At 44.4% G+C, this 20,340-nt stretch overlaps 1 protein-coding gene across 1 annotated transcript in view; it reads left to right on the forward strand.

Annotated features, from left to right (window-relative positions):
- Nucleotides 1-2,985: 2,985 nt before the first annotated feature.
- The window catches only part of SLC9A8 (solute carrier family 9 member A8), a 71,377-nt gene continuing 54,022 nt past the window's right edge, over nt 2,986-20,340 (forward strand). The window contains exons 1-3 of the mRNA XM_040637867.1: nt 2,986-3,996; nt 5,880-6,058; nt 12,288-12,368. Coding sequence (XP_040493801.1) covers nt 3,971-3,996; nt 5,880-6,058; nt 12,288-12,368 — 286 coding nt within the window. The 5' untranslated portion in view covers nt 2,986-3,970. The remainder of the gene's footprint in view (nt 3,997-5,879; nt 6,059-12,287; nt 12,369-20,340) is intronic.

Consider the following 20,340-nt stretch of genomic DNA (forward strand, 5'->3'; position numbering starts at 1 on the left):
CCTGGTACAGAGTAAGGGTTCAAGAAATGTTAGGGGGCGCCTAGGTGGTGCAGTTGGTTAAGTGTCCAACTCTTGGTTTGGGCTCCGGTCATGACCTTGGGGTCGTAGGACCGAGCCCAGCATCGCGCTCCACGCTTAGCACAGAGTCTGCTTGTCCCTCTCACTCCTCCCCTCCTCCCCCCCAACTCGTGCTCATGCTCACGCTTTTTCTCTAAATTAAACAAATAATATCTTTAAAAAAATGTTAGAAGAGATAAGGAATGGAAGAAAAGCAGAAGAGAGAGACAATTTCCCTGCTTCCAGGCGGCTTAGATCTTATGGGAGGAAACAGGATAAAAAAAACTCAGGAAGAAAAAAAAAGGGGGGAAGGAAAGAAAGGAGGGAGGAAAGGAGGGGGGAAAAATATCTGACCATGATAAGTGCCTCAGAAACACTTATGTTTAAGACTTCCTACGGGGATCAGCGGCCCCCCAGCAGGGGGCAAGTCCAGCCTGCCACCTGCTATCGAATGGCTTGTGAACTAGGAATAGTTTCCATGTTTTCAAATGGTTGAAAACAAGTATTATGAAAATTACAAGGAGCTCAAATCTCAATATCCATAAAGTTTTATTGGAACAAAGCCACTCTTATTTAAATCATCTATGGTTGCTTTCCCACTGCAACGGCAGAGTCGACTTGTTGCAACAGAGATTGGAATGCCCACAAAACCCAAAATATTTACAGTCTGGCTCTTTACAGAAAAAGTTTGCTGGCCCTTGCTTTAGACTGAGTGGTCAGGGAGGTCCTCCCTGAGGAGGTAACATTAAACTGAGACTGGAATGGCAAGAAAGAGGAAGGTTGGGGGCAGGAAGGCAGAGAAAACAGAGGACTAAGGACTAAGCTTCTCTCTAACCCTGTAACAGCCTTCCAAAGAGGGGCTCTGTCAAAAATTATGATGGGACTCTGAGGTTCTGAAGGTACAGCGGTGCCCCAGGGTCCCAGAGCCATGGATCCTGAGTTGAGATAGGGAACCAGGACTGCGTGCTCTGTTCCGCCCGGCACAGCATGGCACAGGAGCAGGAACTGCATGTTGAATGGCTTTATTTGCCTTCTTGGGGGTAATGACCTGGGATTTTAGATTCTTTCCCAGGAATAGGTGAGAAGGGCCTGGGATTTGCCCTCAGGCCTGAGGGCAGGTGTTCTACGGACTCCTGCTTGGCAGCAGGCCTGTGACCGTCACGAAACAGGCCCTGATAACAGGATCCGTGGCAAGGGCAGTGGGTGGAATGCCAGGTAGAATGGCGCGGCCCTCAGAGAATTCAGGAAGCAGCTTTCATCCTGAGTGGCCCACAGCTGGCACCTTGATAGAAAAGGTCCCAGCTCCCAGGGGCCCAACTCCAGCCAGGGTCTTCTGAGTCTGGAAGGAGACTGACTCAGAGAGAACCCCACTCTGAATCTTCTACAAGCCAGCTCGTTTCTGCCAGGCTCTGTGATAAAGGAGAGAAGTAGGCTGTTGGCCCCATTTTAGAGCCCCAGAAACTGATTCAGTGGAGAGCAACAGGGAGTACTTGGTAAAAACACAGACTCTGCGTCTGAATCCCAACCTCAACGTTTCCCCGTGTGTGATTTCAGGCAAGTGGCTTAACTTCTCTGTGCTTCAGTTTATAGATATGATAGTATCTGCCTCAAAAAAAAAAAAAAAAAAAAAAAAAAAAAAAAAAAAAAAAAACCAGTAAAGAATTAAGGAAACAAAAGCTCAGCACCACGCCTACAGGAAGAACTCAGTAAACATTGGCTGACCCTAAGCACATTCTCTGTTAGCTTTGACAACAGCCCCAAGAGATTCTTGAGTGGCAGAGGATTCTGGGTATGAGTCAGACAGATCTCTCCTCCACCCAGTTCTTCAGGGCCAAAACCTTGAAATCATCCTTGACTCCTCTCTTTCCTTTACACACCACAGTCCCTCAGCAAATCCTGCCTTCAGTATACACCCAGAAGCCAATCATCCCTGTCACCTCCATGATATCACCTTAATCCAAACTGCCATCAGTTCTCACCCAGATTAGTGCAAAAGCTCCTAGCTGGTCAGGGGGCTGCCCACAGCCCCCCTCCCCACAAGCAGGCAAAGGGGTCCTGATAAAAAGTCAGGTCAGAGCACTCCTCTTCTCAAAACCTTTGTGTTTCCTAACACGTCTAGAGTTAACTCACTCCTTTATTCCATGATCACTTATTTTTGAGTCCCTACTACGTGCTAGGTGCTGCTCCAGGCACTGGAGTTAAAACAGAACAAAACAGACAAAAACCTCTGGACTCAGGAGGGAGGACAGTAAGCAAATGTAAAAGTAAAACATACAATATGTTAGGTGTCACGGAGAAAAATAACTCCGGGAAGATTTTGGGGTTTGTTTTTATTTATTTATTTTATTTATTTATTTTTTTAAAAAGATTTTATTTATTTATTTGACAGAGATAGAGACAGCCAGCGAGAGAGGGAACACAAGCAGGGGGAGTGGGAGAGGAAGAAGCAGGCTCATAGCGGAGGAGCCTGATGTGGGGCTCGATCCCATAACGCCGGGATCACGCCCTGAGCCGAAGGCAGACGCTTAACCGCTGTGCCACCCAGGCACCCCTTATTTATTTATTTTTATTTCAAGATTTTTATTTATTCATGTGAGAGAGAGAATGAGCTGGGAGAGGTGCAGAGGGAGAGGGAGAAGCAGGCTCCCCGCTGAGCAGGCAGCCCAACATGGGGCTCTGTCGCAGAACCCCTGAGGCTGGGATTCAGCTCTAAAATGGGGCTAACCACTGAGCCACCCAGGTGTCCTGCCAGGAGGTTTTAATTTAGGTAGGGGAATGACTGGAGTTTTAAAGGATCAAGGCACCGAGCATGTGGCTGGCTCAGTCTGAAGAGCCTGTGACTCTTGATCTCAAGGTCTTGAGTTCAAGGCCCATGTTGGGTGTAGAGATTACTTAAATAAATAAAAAACTTTAAAAATTTTTTTTTAAGGATCACTGGGGGTCAACTGTGTGAAAGACCACAAGGAACAGCGGCAGAGCCAGTGAGACAGTTACAGTTTAGACAGCTACAACAGCTGTTACAGGGATGATGGCTTGGACCAGGAAGGAAGTCGCAAAGCCTTGTTCCTTCCTGTATCCCGAACCCCACAGACCACAGCTAGGCACATACAGGTGTCTGAGTATTTATTGACTCAATGAACAAATGAATGAATGATCCAGGCCCATATCATCATCACCTATTTTATTATTTTTTAAAAATTTATTTATTTTAGAGAAAGACAGAATGAGCAGGGGGAAGGACAGAGGGAGAGAGAGAGAGGGAGAGAAGCAGATTGGCAGGTAAACGCAGAGGATGGGGGGTAGGCTAGATCCCACGACCCTGAGATCAGGACCTGAGCAGAAATCCAGAGTCTGAGCCATATGTGTCTGAGCTCCCCCGGCGCCTATTTTAAAGACAGGCACATAGTCAGAATTCAGTAAGTGTTTACAAATAGAATACTGCACAATTCTGCAAGGCCAGGTGGCTAGTCCTCTTTACAGCGAGGAAAACTGGGCTCAGACTGAGGAATTATCCCCTGGGGGTCCCTCTGCACGGCCTAGACTAGAAGCTTCCTTCCCAACTTTCGGTGTCAAGTCCTGGACATCAGGTGGAGAGCACTTGCTCTCAGGGTGAGTCACAGTGACCTTACAGGAGTTTCCCTCAAAGTTTCCCCGCCCTGGGATGAAGAAGAGTCGAAACTTCATAGGGCCAGGAGGTCACCAGGCCCAAACTGGCCAAGCGTCCTCAGCGTGCCCCGGCCGGGTCCGCCCACCTTCAGGCCACAGAGACGAAGGGACAGAAGGGCCGCCCTCTCACGGCTGAGGCCCCGCCCCCCGCTTGTCGGCCGGCCTGCGCCTCCAGCGGAAGCCGGAAGCAAAAGCAGTCCCTGCTAGCCCCTGGCTCCGAACTCGGTGGTCTTGGAGGCTCCGCAGGATGGGGGAGAAGATGGCGGAAGAGGAGTGAGTGGGCTTTTCCCGGGCGGCGGAGGCGGCAGGGCTGGGCCCCGGCGGGTGACAGCGAGCGCCTCAGGCCGCCCTCTGGCCTTGAAAGGCGGAGCTCTTTGTGCCGGTTGGCCAGGACTGACCATGCCGGCGCCAGCGAGGAGGGCGGGAGGGACGGGCCTGGGCCCACCCGGCGCTGTAGGCTCCTTGAGGTCGAATCCTCGTGCAGGGAATCCACGGCCCAGGGCAGGCCTCGAAAGCCGTCTGGCGGAAACCGAAACCCAAATTCCACTTTCCCATTTTCGGTCTTCTGATGATCAGGGAGAGCTCCGCCGCCTCCTCCAGGAAGTCCCCCACCCCCTGTTTAGCCAGTCTCCTTTTCCACTGTAGCGGTCATTTTTCGCATCTGTCTCCTCTACCGAGTTTCATTCATTCGTTAACTGTTGGCCATTTACTCTGTTCCAGGCCCTGGGCACATAGTAGTGAAGGAGGCCGACCAGGAGCCGCCCTCAGGTAGTTTCCATTCTAGTGGGGAAAGACCATGAGTAGGCAAGATGATTTCAGAGTGCTAAAAGAAAATGGAAGTATTAAGATGGGAGAGTCCTGTTAGGAAGAAGTGAGGGGCCCGCCGAAACTTTAGTGAGGAGAAGGAGGGGTAGGAGAGGGAACAAGCAAATGCAAAAGACTAGGATCAAAGAGCTTAGCGTCTTTGAGGGACCGAAAGAAAGGCAGGGTGGCTGGAATATAAAGAGCGAAGGGGCTAGCTGTACAAGATGAAACAGAGACGGAGGGGGCGCCTTGTGTCCTCTAGGTACTTACAAGGAAGGACCACTCTTTAGTCCATCTCCATATCTGCTGGGCACAACCTATTGCATGTTATAGATGCCCTATCTATGTGAACTGGTTTGTAAAAATTAAGAAGAGACCCCCATGGTTGAAATCTGACTCCCTCACCTGACATCTTTTCAGATACGTATCTTGGCGAGCTGGGTGGTCATTTCATTTTGTCTTTTTATTTACTCAGCATATGCTGTATTGTGGACACCAAACTGGGCCTCAGCAACACAAAGCAAAAGAGGTGGTATGGCCCAGTGATTTCAAGTTTAGTCTCAAACTTGGTTAGCTGAGATATTGACCAGGTTATGCAAACTCTGAGCTTCAGTTATTCATGGGTAAAAAATGGAAAGGAATAGTCCCCACCTCAGGCCTGGTATGCCTATTAAATGAGAGGTGGTATGTTATCTAGTCCCTGGAGTGAAGCATTTACTCAATAAACATGAGCTGTTATAATCACACTTGCAATGATTATTATATGAATATTGCACTGGTTTACAATCCCACCGCAAAGTGAGGAGAGAGCGCTGAACATAAGAAGTGGGGTGGGTGCAGTATTACAGAGGACGGTACATTTGATCCTTTAGAAATCTGAAGGATTTTGTAAAGGGGGTGGGGTGTTCCAATCAGATCAACAATTGGGTAATTTCGGGTGGCTTCTTCAACTTGCTATAATTCAAGGAAAAGAATGTAAACGGGAGAAATAAAGGCGCCAATTAAATAACATTGGATTTTGGAATGTGATGAGACTTCAATTTGTCTCCATTTAAATCCACCACCAAATGCCAAAGAGCAGGCAGCATTTTGTTTCTACACTGGCCCTGATTCTCCTTTGTTCCTGTCCTCTGAGTGGCTGTGTTCAGAGCACCTGAAGCCACTGGTACTCTCGTGCCGTGGCAGGCAGGGATTTTCCTGAACCAGTGTCTCTGAAGCCTGCCTGGTGGTTTTAAGACTTGTGAATCCCATCATCCTCTGTGCCAGGTTCTCCTTCTGTTTGTGTATGTGTGTTGATGATACTCAGGGCCCTTTTCCCTTTATCTAATCCTGCTGCTTTTTATGTCCAACAGGTTCCCCAACACAACTCACGAAGGTTTCAATGTCACCCTCCACACTACCCTGGTTGTCACCACGAAACTGGTGCTCCCGACCCCTGCCAAGCCCATTCTCCCTGTGCAAACAGGGGAGCAGGCTCAGCAAGAGGAACAGTCAAGCGGCATGACCATCTTCTTCAGCCTCCTCGTCCTAGGTGAATGTGGAGACACCCTCATCTGCCATCTTGAGTGTCCATGTGTGCTGTCTATAAGGTCAACCCTGTCTAAGCCACCATTTACTTAACGTCAGGTCTTCCTTCCATTTGGTTTGACGTAAACACTGAGGGACAATGAGCAGTTCATAACATGACAGGGTACTCCTTTTCCTTTGTAAAATCATCGAGCCTAGCAATTTTGAAGAGCTTTTTATATAATATCTTAGATGTCATTTGGAAGAAAGAAGGGATTTTTGACCTAGAAAGAACCTTGAACGTCTTCTACTTTAGTGGATTTCCAACCCTGCCCATGAGTATGTGTGTGTGGGTGGTGGTGGGAGCAGGAGGTGGGCTAAGTCAAATAGGAGGGCATCTGACTTTCTGACCAGAGCAGCATTTTGTCTCCTATTAGGCTTCTGTGTAAATTTTATTTAATTAAAGTTTGTTGCTGAGTAAAAGATCAGACACCCTTTTCCTTACCCTCTGTCTCCCGTTAACCATGGTTATCACTTTTGCCATATCTGTGTACCACCTATGTTGTTGTTCACTTATGTAATATTTTTCTTTGAACAGATTCACTCTCAAAAGTCTTGTGTTGTTCATCCTCCTCCAGTAATGGGTGAGAAAATTTAGGTCCACAGGGATTAAGCAATTGACATGCCTGGTTTTGGGGAGAGAGATTAATATTTGGGTTGCCAGACATCAGTCGAGAAGTTTAGGTAAAAGGCGATAACTTAGATGCCTCCTAGAGACTGTACGATTGTTTTAGACCCAAAAAAAAAAAAATCCAGTTGAAACCGCATAACCACTTTGGACTAGCTGACTAAGGAAGAAATAGTTTCAAATTTGACCCAAATCCAAACTTTTATTGGAAGAGTAAAGTTGGCATATTTACATTTTCTGTTCTTTCATGATACCGGGCCATATATCTAATTAGAATAGGTCTTTTCAGAGGAATGGGAAGTACAACTGGTTTGAAAGGTACAGAGCATTTCGCTGATGTCATTGAGGACTTTTTTTTAAGAAAACTAGAACTTCTTTCACGTTTATATTCGGATTCTGTTAATGGTCAAATAATTGTAATAATATCATTTGATTTAAAATCCCAGGACTCAGCCTTATCTCTCACAGATTCTAAAAAAACTTTCAAATTGGGGGCACCTAGGTGGCTCAATCAGTTGAACATCCGACTCTTGGTCTCAGGTCTTGAGCTCATGGTTGTGAGTTTGAGCCCCGTGTTGGGCTCCGCACTGGTTGAGGAGCCTACTTCAAACAAACAAACAAACAACTTTTAAATCGAATACTGAAAATACACCACAAGCATGTGGTGTCCCGTATGGACCTGATATGCTCAAGTAATTGTGTACCTAGTGAATGTAGTTGAATTCTGCTCCTTGGGTATTACTTCAACAATCAGGGACTCTTGTTTTTTCTTTTTCCTTTGTGATAGTCGTTGAACGTAAAGAAAAGCATTTTTTTTTCTTGATCGAGAAGTCTTTAGTACCTGAATCCTTAATCCTGAAGGATGAGTGCTATTAACTTCTTTACATTGTTGTTGGCTTGATATGGTCGACAGCATACAAGGCAGGCCTGTAAGAAAACTTTTGTAGTCACTTTGTTTGATGGGAAGATAATAAGGGTAAGTCAGACTTTCAAAGTAATTTTCAGGGTGTGGAGCAGTGAAGGTTAGTTTGTGCCAGAAACCACAAAACAGGTTGTTATGGTGCTGTTTAATCCTGGCAAAACCTGAGCAGTGGTGACACATCTTTGGGGCCAGAAAGGTCTGAACTGTATTTATTAGTGCTACATATTTTACTTGGATCATCTTTTCAAACAGATCATAAACCCAGACTCTAGAGTCACACTAGTGTCAGGGGGTTTTGCTTTCACCTCATCAGACTGTTGGCAGTCTATGAATTGGTATCTCCACTTTTTATGTGTAGGTCAGCATGCATTAGCAGAATGGAGTGCTTTCCTTTTCAATAAATTTGAAGGCATTTTTACTCTATTCTTATATATTATCAACAGAATATATCTTACATATTAGATGTCCAAACAGTATACATCTGATAAAGTAAAAAAAAATAACAGTTAGTAGGTATGTTGCTAACTCACTGAATACATGAACTGCAGTAAATTGAGGGAGATATTAGTCCATAGTTTATCCTAGACTTCAGGAACTCCTAACCTGGAACACATTTAACCACTTTTGTTTACTGTTTTATTTTTTAAAGATTTTTTTATTGGGGCGCCTAAGTAGCTCAGTCTGTTGGGTGTCTGCCTTCAGCTCAGGTCATGAAATCAGGGTCCTGGAATCAAGCCCCAATGTTGGGCTCCCTGCTCAGCGGGGAGCCTGCTTCTCCCTCTCCCTTTGCCTGCTACTCCCCCTGCTTGTTTTCTGCTATAATAAATAAATAATATTTATTTATTTATCTTTATTTTATATATTTTTCTCAAATAAATAATTCTTTATTAATAAACTTTATTTGAGAGAGACAGAGACAGAGCACAAGTCGGGGGGGGGGGAGCGGCAGAGGAAGAGGGACAGGCAGACTCCCTGCTGAGCAGGGACCCCAGTGCAGGGCTCCATCCCAGGACCAATGAGATCATGACATGGGCTGACGTCAGACACTTAACGAGCCCCTCAGATGCCACTTTTGTTTACTATTTTACTTTATTTATTTTTAAAGATTTTATTTATTTATTTGACAGAGAGCGAGGCAGCGAGAGAGGGAACACAAGCAGGGGGAGTGGGAGAGGGAGAAGCAGGCTTCCCGCTGAGCAGGGAGCCAGACAACGTGGGGCTCGATCCCAGAACACTGGGATCATGACCTGAGCCGAAGGCAGACGGTTAACGACTGAGCCACCCAGGCGCCCCTACTGTTTTAGTCAAGTCGAATGAAAGTGTAACTTTTATGTCCTGTAAGCTTGTCAGAGGATTACAGTGTGTTCCCCTTTTTTGAGGAGGGATGCTAAAACTCTAGTTACTTTTGACTTTAGAGACTTGAAATCAGTTGATTTACACTTAACCCTTGCTGATCTTTGACTCTGTAGAAACAATAGTGAGTCATGTTTATTAACTTACGTTAGAGTTAACAATTAGCATCATTTGACACATTTTATGGGCCATTAAATTTAATGGAGTTATTAAAATTGATATGCCTATGTTTTAATATAGTTTCCATAATTATTACTTCAGGCATGAACATTTAGAAGCCTGTTAACTTGTGCTATACCTGTCCTCCAAAAACCACACAGAAGTTTTTATCCTTTCTTATTTTTTCCAAGTATACTTGAAACCACGTACTTACATGTGTATATGCACGTATACGATCATAAGCATATTCTCGTGTACGGGCACATCTAGCTTGGGTTTTGTTTTAATATAAATAGGATCCTATAACTTGCTTTTTCATCTCACAGAATGTCTTGGAGGTCTTTTTATGTTACTATTTTTTGTATATACTTCATCTTTTTTTTTTCTTTTAAAGAATGTGTATGTGTTAAAAGGAACATAAAATATATCCCATTTTAACCATTTTACAGTGTACGATTCAGTGGCATTTAGTACACTCACAATGTTGTACAACTGCCACCATTAGTCTAGTTCCAGAATGTTCTCATCACCTGAAAGGGAAACCCAATTCCCTTTAAAAGCTGTCACTCCCCATCCTCCCCTACCCCCAGGCTCTAGTAAACACTATTTTGCTTTCTATTCCTAGGAATTTGCCTATTTCATTTCAGGCAAATAGAATCATACAATATGTGACGTTTTGTGTCTGGCTTCTTTCACTTAGCGTTGTATCTTCAAGGTTCATCCGTGTTGTAGCATGTGTTAGAAGTGCATTCATTATTATGGGTGAATAATAATCTTGTGTAGATATACCACATCGTATGTATCCATTCATCAGCTGATGGACATTTGGCTTATTTCTACGTTTTGGCTATTGTGAATAGTGCTGCTGTCGGCGTTTGTGTACAGGGTTTTCTGTTTCTCTTGGATACATACCCAGAAGTGGAGCTGCTGGGTTAAATGCCTAATCTATGTATAACTTTCTTAGGAACTCCCAAACTTCCTGCAGAGGCCATACCATTTTATGTCCCCACCAGCAGTGCCCTCCTGTCCCAGCGGCTCTATGTCCTTGCCAACACTTGTTATTTTTCATTGTGTTGTGTTTTGTTTTTTAATTATGGCCATCTTAGTGGGTGTGACGTTGTACCTCATGGTCTTGATGCATTTGTCTAATGACCAGTGACGTTGGGTATCTTTTCATGTGCTTATTGGTCATTGGAGAGGTGTCTTTTCTGGTTCTTGGGCCATTTTTTAAATTGTATTGTTTGTCTTTTTGTTGTTAAGTTGTAAGAGTTCTTTATGTATTCTAGTCACTAGACCCTTATCAGATAAATGATATACAAATACTCTGGTCCATTATGTGGGTCGTCTTTTCAGACCCCATTCTTTTAAGTGGCTGAAGACCATTCCCTGGCATTGATGAGCCTCATATGTAGCTCTTTCTGTTGATAGACAGTTTTTTCCCCTCTGCTCTTTTTTTTTTCTTTTTTTTTTTAAGAGAGAGGGGGAAGGGAGGCACAAAAGGAGAGAGAGAGTTGCTGGGCTGGATCTCATGACCCTGAGAGCCAGGGATCTGACTGAGCCACCCAGACGCCCCTCCCCTTTGCTCTTAAAGGTGCAAATTGATGTTTGACTTATTAGAATAAGCTTTTTAAATTAATTTTTTCATCTAGCTTGGTGCAAAAAAAAGATCAGAAACTGAGTGAGCTCCCTAGATGTATATTCGGTCTACTTACGTGCCTGCCTTTATAGACAGTAAGCCTGCTCACTGGTCACATGTTGTGCTTACACATTAGAACATTTTTTCTTGCTCTTAGTATTTAATGTAGGATTTTTCTAACAAGGTTAAATATTTATAATAAAGTAACACCATAGATGGATAGTTTAAAGCCCAGAATGAAAGGAGGACACAATTTCTCTATGTACAACTGTTTCCTTTTTCTGGCCACCTGGTGCTTTTTGGTGGGCCTAAAGATATCTAGTTTGTCGGTGTGGGCTCTGAGGGTGGCCATTTAACCGCCCTGCAGATTGTTTAAACATTTCCTTTTACAAAAAAAGCAACAATTATTTTTAGTGCCGTTAAGATAATACTGTGATTAATGAGATGGTATACCGTCCAGGTGCATAATAAAGAGACATGCACACTTGCATTTGGACCATGAAATTACATTTAGGAATTATTTATGTGAGAGTATGTTTTGAGGGGGTCTCCAGAAATACTCCTTTCTTTCAAAGAGTTTTACCTCCTTTTGTTTCTTTTCTTTGATGGCAGCACCCTTGTGAGAAAAGTCAGACATTATTCTTATTTTGGCAACTGAGGAACGAAGGCAGTTGGGAGGAAGGTCGTGGGTACCAATGGTTAAGGGCACGGTTGGAATCGGGGTCAACCCTGTAGCACCTACCAGTGACATGACCTCTTGAAGCCTCTGTTTTTGCATCTCTAATCAAAGGAGATTATGATAATAATAGCTAGTTAAGAGGGGCGTTGGGGGTCAAATGAGACGGTGTTTAGGAAGTGCTCAGTGCTTGACGCAGCACCAGCCTCGTGGGGAGCCCTCAACCAGAGAGAACCCTAGTACCCAGATGAGGAGCAGGCGCCCCATCTTTTGGTCTCTGATGTTCTCATCACCAGACCAAAGTATTTACTTTGTCCTCTTTGTACAATACTCTCATTTCCTTCTCTATTCAAAGAGAACCTTTCACATGGTGGCAGAATACTGTGTGTCAACATCTTCTGTTGCAGTTATATTTGCATAAAAGTGATTGGTTTCATTGACTTCCTGATTCTCACCATTTCAAGTTTTCCAGTTGATTATTTCAAAAAAGTTGAAGACTTCTCTGAGTCAGAGAGATGCAAGTAAACGATCGTATGAGGCTTAACAGGTTGGAAAAACATTAGCTGTCTGTTGCTCTTTCAGTAATCCTTGGAAAAGGAACTAGTCCAGGCATATAAAGAAATATGGAGACAATGTTATAAACACTGTGAGTCTGTTTCCAGGTTAAGAAATAAGAGCTTGAAAATACAACTTCAGTTTATTGTGTCTTTGTCCCTTGTACATTTTCCTGGCAGCACCCCCAGAAGTAACCATGGCTTTGCACTTGGTGTTTATTATTTAAAATTGTGCTGTTTTAACAATGTCTTATTTTTCCCCACAGCTATCTGCATCATATTGGTGCATTTACTGATCCGATACAGATTACATTTCTTGCCAGAGAGCGTTGCTGTTGTTTCTTTAGGTAAGTGCTTGTCAGTGATCCTGTAATAAAAGCAGTAACAATACCATTTTTTGAGTGGCTTCCTAGTGCCAGGAACCACATGAGATGTGGTATGTTCCTGATTTCATTTAATCTTCACCGCTACCTGCCACGAGGGTGTTATGATCCCATTTTACAGATGAGGACACTGTGGCTCAGAAAGGGGCAGTGACCTAAAGGTCATGTGGAAGCCCTCCCTCTATATAGCTTGAAGACCTTTCTGCTTCTAGAATTACCCTTGGGGCACATTGACCCTCTTACTAGGCTGTGCAGACACCCAACTCAACTAAGGTGAGTAACTGATGCGTAATTCATAGGGTCACTGAGTTTTACAGCCAGAAGCGACTCTCACTTTACGGTTTAGGAAGGAGAAATGGCTCACTTCCATGTCAGTCAGAGTTAAAGTCTTCAAGAGCATTCCATTCTACCACACTTACATTTCTCTCTTGTTTCCTTTGGCAATTAATTGTTAAGATAATTAGCCTCTGTATGTCAACTGTACTTCAATAAATAATAAAAGAGAAAAAGATAATTAGCCTCTATTTAGAGGGAACGAATCGGTGTAATAATAGATGCGAGCTCTCATGAAAGTCAATTGAAATGGTTAATTTAAGAAGATGCAGGGACCTTACTTTTCAGTAAATAATAAAATCAAGACTAAAATGTGGGTGGGGGTGCTTAAGGCATAGAATATAAGCTTTCACTAAGATCAGCTTAGCTGTTGATGAGTTTATGATATTGTAGTTACTTTTACTAGTTTCCACTTGCCTACTAATGATACTTAATTTTTCCTTATCACCACTGATGCTCTGAATGTTAATTTTCTTTGCCTTGTCGGTCTTGTTTAGCATATGTAGTAATACTTTTACAGTACAGCAGTGGTTTAGGTCAGCTTTGGAGATTAACATTCAGACTTTGATTCTCCTTCTCCTGTACCATCTGCATTCCTGCTACCCTGGTTCAGCCCCTCCTGTGTTTTCCCCGGGGCCTCACATTACTACTGTCAGGTTCTCGCCTGTAAGCTTTTGCATTGCCACCTCACGTAAGCCTCATAACCCCCCAGTGATGCTGTGTCTTAAGGATGAGACACCACTGGGTCGTACTGATCTTCAGTAAAGAGATGGAAAACAATTTTCTTCAGAGTTCCTGTTCTTTATTTAGCAGGCTCTAGAGCGGCGCTTCCCGGCAGATTGAAACCCCCGTAGCTAACGAGATAGTCTTCGAAGTCTCAGAATGGGATGATCATTTATTAACATCCCTTTTTTGCTATCAGGCATCCTGAAAATAACCTACACAACTAATACCTATTCTGGGACAGTCAGTAAAGACTTCCAACATGACACCAAGGAATATACAGCTTTGTGCTCAGTTTTCATAGTTTCTTAGAGTAAGAACTGTGGTTGGTATGTATTTAGGTATTGTGCACATATGGAAACAGTGGTTCTTATAATTTGGTTTGGAATGTCATGTTCTTCGCTCTTTGAATGTTTGGATAACTGCAGGTCAGTGAACACCAGTGCTTGTGTTAGGAGTTACAGCAGACGTTGTTGGTTGCCTACCCAAGAGCCATTTGCCCCTTCTTCCTTGAAAATACCCTAATTTTGATAGGTATCTTGCCACAGTGCACTCAGAGAAGAGGGACTCCTGCAGGTCACGACTGGTCTTTATGCCGTCATGATAGTTCCACTCTCCTTTGCCATGGGTTGGTTGATCAGGGTGAAGGCAGCAAGGCAGTATGAAACCCCGTTCTGGCCGGTGAGACCACGGGGAAGAGCTGAGGTGGAGTGCACTCTGTCCTCTCTGATTAAAAAAAATCTCCCGTACCTTTGATACTGTCCTGTGAGGATGTGGTGCCTGGCGCAGGCGGATGTCTTGCAGTCACTGTGGCTCAGGGACAAAAACCGGAATGCTAAGGATTGCCAAGGAGACAGATGGGAAACCCGGATTCTTGACTGCATTGTTGTTTTGTTGAATTGATAGTTCTAGAGCTGTCTGTTATATGAAATAACAAACATCTGTGGTTGAAGCCATTTTTAGGTGAGTGTTCTTTTACTTGCAGCTAAAAGCATCTTAACCGATACAGGACTCTTTCCATTTAAGGGACAAAATCAGTTCAAATTGATTCAAAGCAAACACATTGGTGGGGGTGAAGTTGCACACCCACTGGCCCATGGAACCGAAAAACCTACAGGGGGCGCTAGCTTCAGACTGACCTGGATCAAGTCTCCTGGACTCCATTTTTCTTCATTTCTCAACGGTGTTTTGTTTTGGCTTCACTCTCAGGCAGACTCTCTCCTGAACCTTTCCAGCTTCAGGCCTACTATCCTTATAGTAGCAATCCCAGTGGGAAAAGTGGCCTCCTCTTCTCCCTGTTTCTACCAGAAGTTGTAGGATGAACTCTGACCTCGTGGCCTCCCCAGCCTGGACAGGGAGTGGAATGGTGTTGGGGATTGGCTAAGGCTCTCTATCCACAGGGTTCATTTCTTCACTGATGTAGCAGAAATAACTGTAGCCTGAACAGCCAGGTCATGGGAGGGTTGATGGAAAATAAGTCTTGCTTTCAAAACTTCCGTTAGCTAACTCAGGTGATTGGAACGCTGAGAGCAGTTCCAGGGAGAGTGCTAAGGTCCAGAAAGTATTTTTTATTATGTTAGAGGACATTTGGTTAGAATTTAGAAATGCTGACAAAGCTATCAAAATAGTTCTGTATTTCATAAAGCTATGTAAATTGAAGGAAAACTTTTTTTCTTTTACTGGGGCAAAGTGTAACAAAATATTGAGATATCCACCATTTCAAGAATTTCTAAGTTTTGTGCCAACAAAGAATCTAGATGAAGCTGCCAGAGAAAACGGGGTTTTGCTGCTTTCAGGGATAAACCCTCCCAGCCTATCTCTTCTAGCCCAGAGTTGCTTTTCAGTTCGCTGTCATTTAGAGATACGATTGGCCTTTGATGTTAAACATTTGGAATTTGTAAGAAATTATTGACATAGAAAAGGACTATCTGCCCTTTAAAAGCACATTTTCCCCTCTATTTTACTGTATTTTCAGATGAATCTCCACACTTTTCTCATTCTTTGTAAAAAAGTATCAACATGAAATTCTAAAGATATTTCTCTTTGATCCTTCAGAGCTTTCGGATACTTTCTGTACATAAGAATTCTGTAACTTAGGCCTTTAAAAAAACTTTTTTTTCTCTTTATTGCACGAAGAGCTATACAGAAAAAGAAAAATGTTTTTCATTGACAACTTCAGCTATTTTTATTATGCTTCATTTTTTCCCAAACCAAATGTAGGCATGTACATGGAGATTAGAGGACTTTACTTGGTTTGAGTTTATATCATTTTTTTGTGTTCTTTCCTTTTTACTACTCTTTCCATATATTAAGTTCACATGTTTATTTTTATTGGTGCTGATTCACTATATATTTTGGGCTGAAATTTAAAAGGTATAAAAATGAAATAATTGTACTGCTTACCATACACTATTATATGTAGCAAAATAGATTCTCCCCCACAATCATACTTTATTTTAGAGAGAGGAAAAGTCAGAAGGGGTTAAGTAAGGACTGGAATTTGCCCAATCCAATGTCAATACTACTGATAACTAGAAAACCCAGATTTGATTGAATTATTGACTATGATACACAGCAGTGCTCCCTTGTCATAACCTTCTTAACTATGTGCCGTTAGTTTTATTAACTCATTCTTGTTTTGACTAAAGGATTTTAATTTTTTTAATTTAGTGTTCTTTGTGTCAGTGGGGGTTTTGAGTGGAAAGTGATGAAAAATCGCTCAGTTCCTGAGTTATTGTCTAAAGGTAATTCAGGAAAAAGCAAATGTAGTAATGATACTCTAATTGTACTTAAGTTCTAAAAAAAAAAAAAAAAATTTTTTTTTTTTTTAGACAAAGTGAGAATCCTAGCTGAAACTGTAGCAGCTTTCGTTCCTGTTTAGACTATTAAAGTCTAACTAATACTGACGCAGCTTCCAGTGTCTCAAGGGGAATGCTCCCTGAATCTAAGGTGCTTTGATTTTTATTAGAGAAGAAACAGGCATTCATTTTTTGGTGTTAGAGTCACTGTCTTAGAGGCAGAGGCCAAAATTGGTTGTCACATTGACAAAATGATCACATTAGACTCAGGATTTTCAAGGCCATCGCATTCCAAGGAAGGGTGCACACTCTTAGTTCCTGGATGCAGGTCAGAGGTGACGAGGTCTTCTTGGAACACCTGTTGCTCTTTTACTGCCGTGAACTAAATGTGTGCTTGGTGTGAAATAACATCCTCCTTTTTCCTGGAGTCTTGGACTTTCCTAGTTTTATGGTCATCTTCTCTTAGTTGAGCATTTTATCATCCGTAGGTTGTATTTTATTCTTAAATCTTCTAGTTATGCCAGAGTAGGGAGATAGGCTAAATTTTAAAATAAGAGAGGTTGGGGCGCCTGGGTAGCGCAGTTGTTACGCGTCTGCCTTCGGCTCAGGGCGTGATCCCGGCGTTATGGGATCGAGCCCCACATCAGGCTCCTCCGCTGGGAGCCTGCTTCTTCCTCTCCCACTCCCCCTGCTTGTGTTCCCTATCTGGCTGGCTGTCTCTCTGTCAAATAAATAAATAAAATCTTTAAAAAAAATAAAATAAAATAAGAGAGGTTGTTAAATAATTGTGTTCTGAAAGCTGCTGTTTGGGCTGATTTCTCGAATTTCCTCTTTCATCACCTAAATGTTCCCCTCAGTGGTGGAAAAAGGAATACCGTTCCTCTGAAAATGTGAACTACTTTAAAAACAAAACATATAAAACAGGCTTTCCGCAGAAAACAAACAGCCCCCTGATTTACAGATTCTCGTCTTAACTGGCGAGACTTCGTTAGAATATCTTTTAGGTATCTGCTTTAGAATAGGTAAGCATAATCAAGGATTGGATTTTCAAAATTACCTTATAACTTGATTCTATAATTACAGCTGACAAAATGTGCTAAAAATATTTTGAAAACCTCATTTGTGGCTAGAAGAGTATTACATAAGTAATTGTATTCCTTTTTGCCTCATTATATAGTAGCTGACCTGTCTCCTCATGATGCTCAGGGTCAGTTATCCCTGCCGGAATGGTAGCCTGTTTCTAGGCGTGCTGGTCTGTTGGCTCAAGGAGCCCAAAGGGACCAGGCAGCAACCATTGTAACTCTTACTATGTGAACCCTGGGGGAAATGTCACCTTCTGGGAGCCAGGACCTTTTGACGCCCTGAGCCCAAAGTTTTAGCCTAAGGAAGCAGTAATTCCCCAAGTGGGAATCGCCACTCCCAGGTGAGTCCCTGAGAATGTTGTTGAGTGGGGCAACTCCTGCTTTTACCCACTGTGTGCTCTGTGTACCCATGCTTACTCTTGGGGAGGTACCGCCCTATAATGGCCATTGGTGTTTTGTTTTTTTAAAGCTTTTTTTTATTTGAGAGCACGCATGCGCATAAAGCAGGGGAAGGGGGGAGAGGCAGACTCCCCGCTGAGCAGGGAGCCTGATGTGGGCTCGTTCCCAGGACCCTGGGATCACACAACCTGAGCTGAATGCAGACGCTTAACCAACTGGGCCACCCAGGTGCCCCTGGCCTTTGGTTTAAGGAGTAAATTGCATCGGGCGCACAGGAGGGCTCCATTCTTCACAGGATGTCATTTCCAAGCTGGTGCCTCGGCTTCTTTGAGAGACCCTCTACCACTCTGGCTGGCCGGCAGCTTCTGGATGGGGTACTATGTGGTATAGGACCATGTGGAGTCCATGGTCACACGCCCACTGCTGCACCTTCTTTGCCATAAAGGGAGTCTCTTGGTTTGACGCATTGTTATGCAGTATTCCACTTTGGTGGATCAGACCCTGGTGGGCCCTTGGACAGTGATGCTGGCCGAAAGACATCCAGCCAGCTCACATGTCACTCTCAATCAGGATGAGCTCCCACTCTTTCCNGGACGGAAGGGGTCTGACGTAATCAACTTGCTGTCATGTAGCTAGCTGGTCTTCACAAGGGATGGGACCACATCAGCTGATAGGTGTTGGTCTCTGTGGCTGTCCAGTCATCCATTCAGCAATGGTAGTAGCTAGAGCAGCCATGGTGAGAGGGAGTTCATGCTGTTGCACCCCTGCACAGCTCCCATCTCTGCCGTCGTAGCTTCTGTGTTCACGAGCCCATTGCACAAACACTGAAGTGGCCAAGCTGAGAGGTGGGCTGAATCCTCCATGAACCAAGCTTGGGTTTTTCCTCTTCTGTCACCTGGTCATGAAGAACTCCCAACGAGGCCATGTGTAGGAACTGAGGGAGAGGTGTTGACATAACAGCTGTAGCGGACACAGAGGCCTGCGGCGCCTGTTCACACAGCATGCTTGTGCCCTCTAGACCCGCACAAGCCTCATCTGTAATGTAACGCTTTCATCTTACAACACGTTGCTGCTGGGCCCACCTGGCCCTAGAGCTGGGTAGTTATGGCAACCCCACTTAGAAAGGACAGTTCTGAGCACATGAGCACTTGATGTCCTATGCTCAGATACTGTCTCTGCCAGGGCTCCAGAGCATGCCAGGAGCTCTTTGGGTTTTTTTCCTCAGGTGTTTTTCAAATGGTGTATAGTTTTCTGCAAATGCAAGACCTTGCTTCAGAACCCTAGGGGTCTGTGCCGAGCAGCCCTCCTACTGCGGCTTGCCTGAGACGTCACACACCATCCCTTTCTACCATAGGTACTTCTAGTTCCGTGAGGTCTTCCAGATGGTATGGCAAAAGCAGTAGAGCTGCTTGAACCGCAGCCTGACCTACTGCAGGGCCCTGTCTTCTGGGCCCCACTCAAAACCGTCGGCCTCCTAAACCAGCAAATGGGTCGAAGTAGTTGTCTCCAAACCTGGAGGAGGCCTACCAGGCCTTGCGCTTCTTCCTTAGTGGTGGGCGGTGGAAGGTGCAAATCTTGCCCTTTACTTGGAGGCAGTATCCTGTCATGCCCCAGACCACTTGACCCCTAACAGCTTCCCAGGTGGGCAGGCCCCTGAAACTTTCCGAAGCCTCTGTGTCTCACCAAGACATCTACTCGGCACTTATTGCGTGTCATTTCAGATTAACATGATGTCCACAGTCTAGCGGACCAATGTGTTGTCCCGGGGAACGTCCATATGGTCTGGGTCCTTTGGGACTAGGTTATGACAGAAAGCAGGAGTTAACATAAGGCGTTTGACTTATTTGGTGCCTCTGTGTAACCTCAGAATAGCCTGGGGAGCTCTGTATTCCAGCAGGAGGAGGGGGCACTTCTGTCAGCCCAGAGGATCCACAGGAATCTGGAGGTTTTCAAGGTGCTCTTGCACGTCTCCCCAAGATAACCGCCCCATGTCTGAGTCCCACTCCTTCCTTAGCAGGCCTGGCAGGAGAAGGCATAGATAGAGCTTCTCGAGTTCCACTTTCTTAGAAGATCTGCCACTCTTGCAGTTTAGTCCCGTGCCTGATCTTCAGCTCTAGAAGCCCTCCAGCTGCAGGAGATGAGGGTCTCCTTACATGTTGCCAAGGAAACCCTCCGACTCTCACCCTTTGCTTTTAAGTTAGTGATTACCTGAGCCTATCATCTTCTCTTTCCAAACTTCAGTGGCCCCTGGCAACCCCTGCACAATTCCACTGTTCTTATTTCCCTCACACCTCTCCAACCCCACAGATACTGCCTGAGCCACTTCCTCCCACCCAGTGTTCCTAGCTCGGTCTGCCACGAAGGAGTCCTAGTAGTCCCGGGCAGTCCCAAGCAAGGGACCGTCAGGACTTGACCACCGTGCTGGGGGTCCTCATTGCCAGCTGGCTGCTCAGTGATCCAAGTCCAGAAGCCCAGCACCTTTCAGATTTACTCCCTGGGACCTCCACTCCTGGAACCGGTGCTCTTAAGTTGGCTGCCTAAGAGCAGAGTAGGAGACAAGGTTGGGGACAGGTAATTTACAGAAGGGTGCTCTTCATGAAT

The sequence above is a fragment of the Ursus maritimus genome, unplaced genomic scaffold, assembly GCF_017311325.1.
Source record: "Ursus maritimus isolate PB19 unplaced genomic scaffold, ASM1731132v1 scaffold_22, whole genome shotgun sequence".
Classification (NCBI taxonomy): domain Eukaryota; kingdom Metazoa; phylum Chordata; class Mammalia; order Carnivora; family Ursidae; genus Ursus; species Ursus maritimus.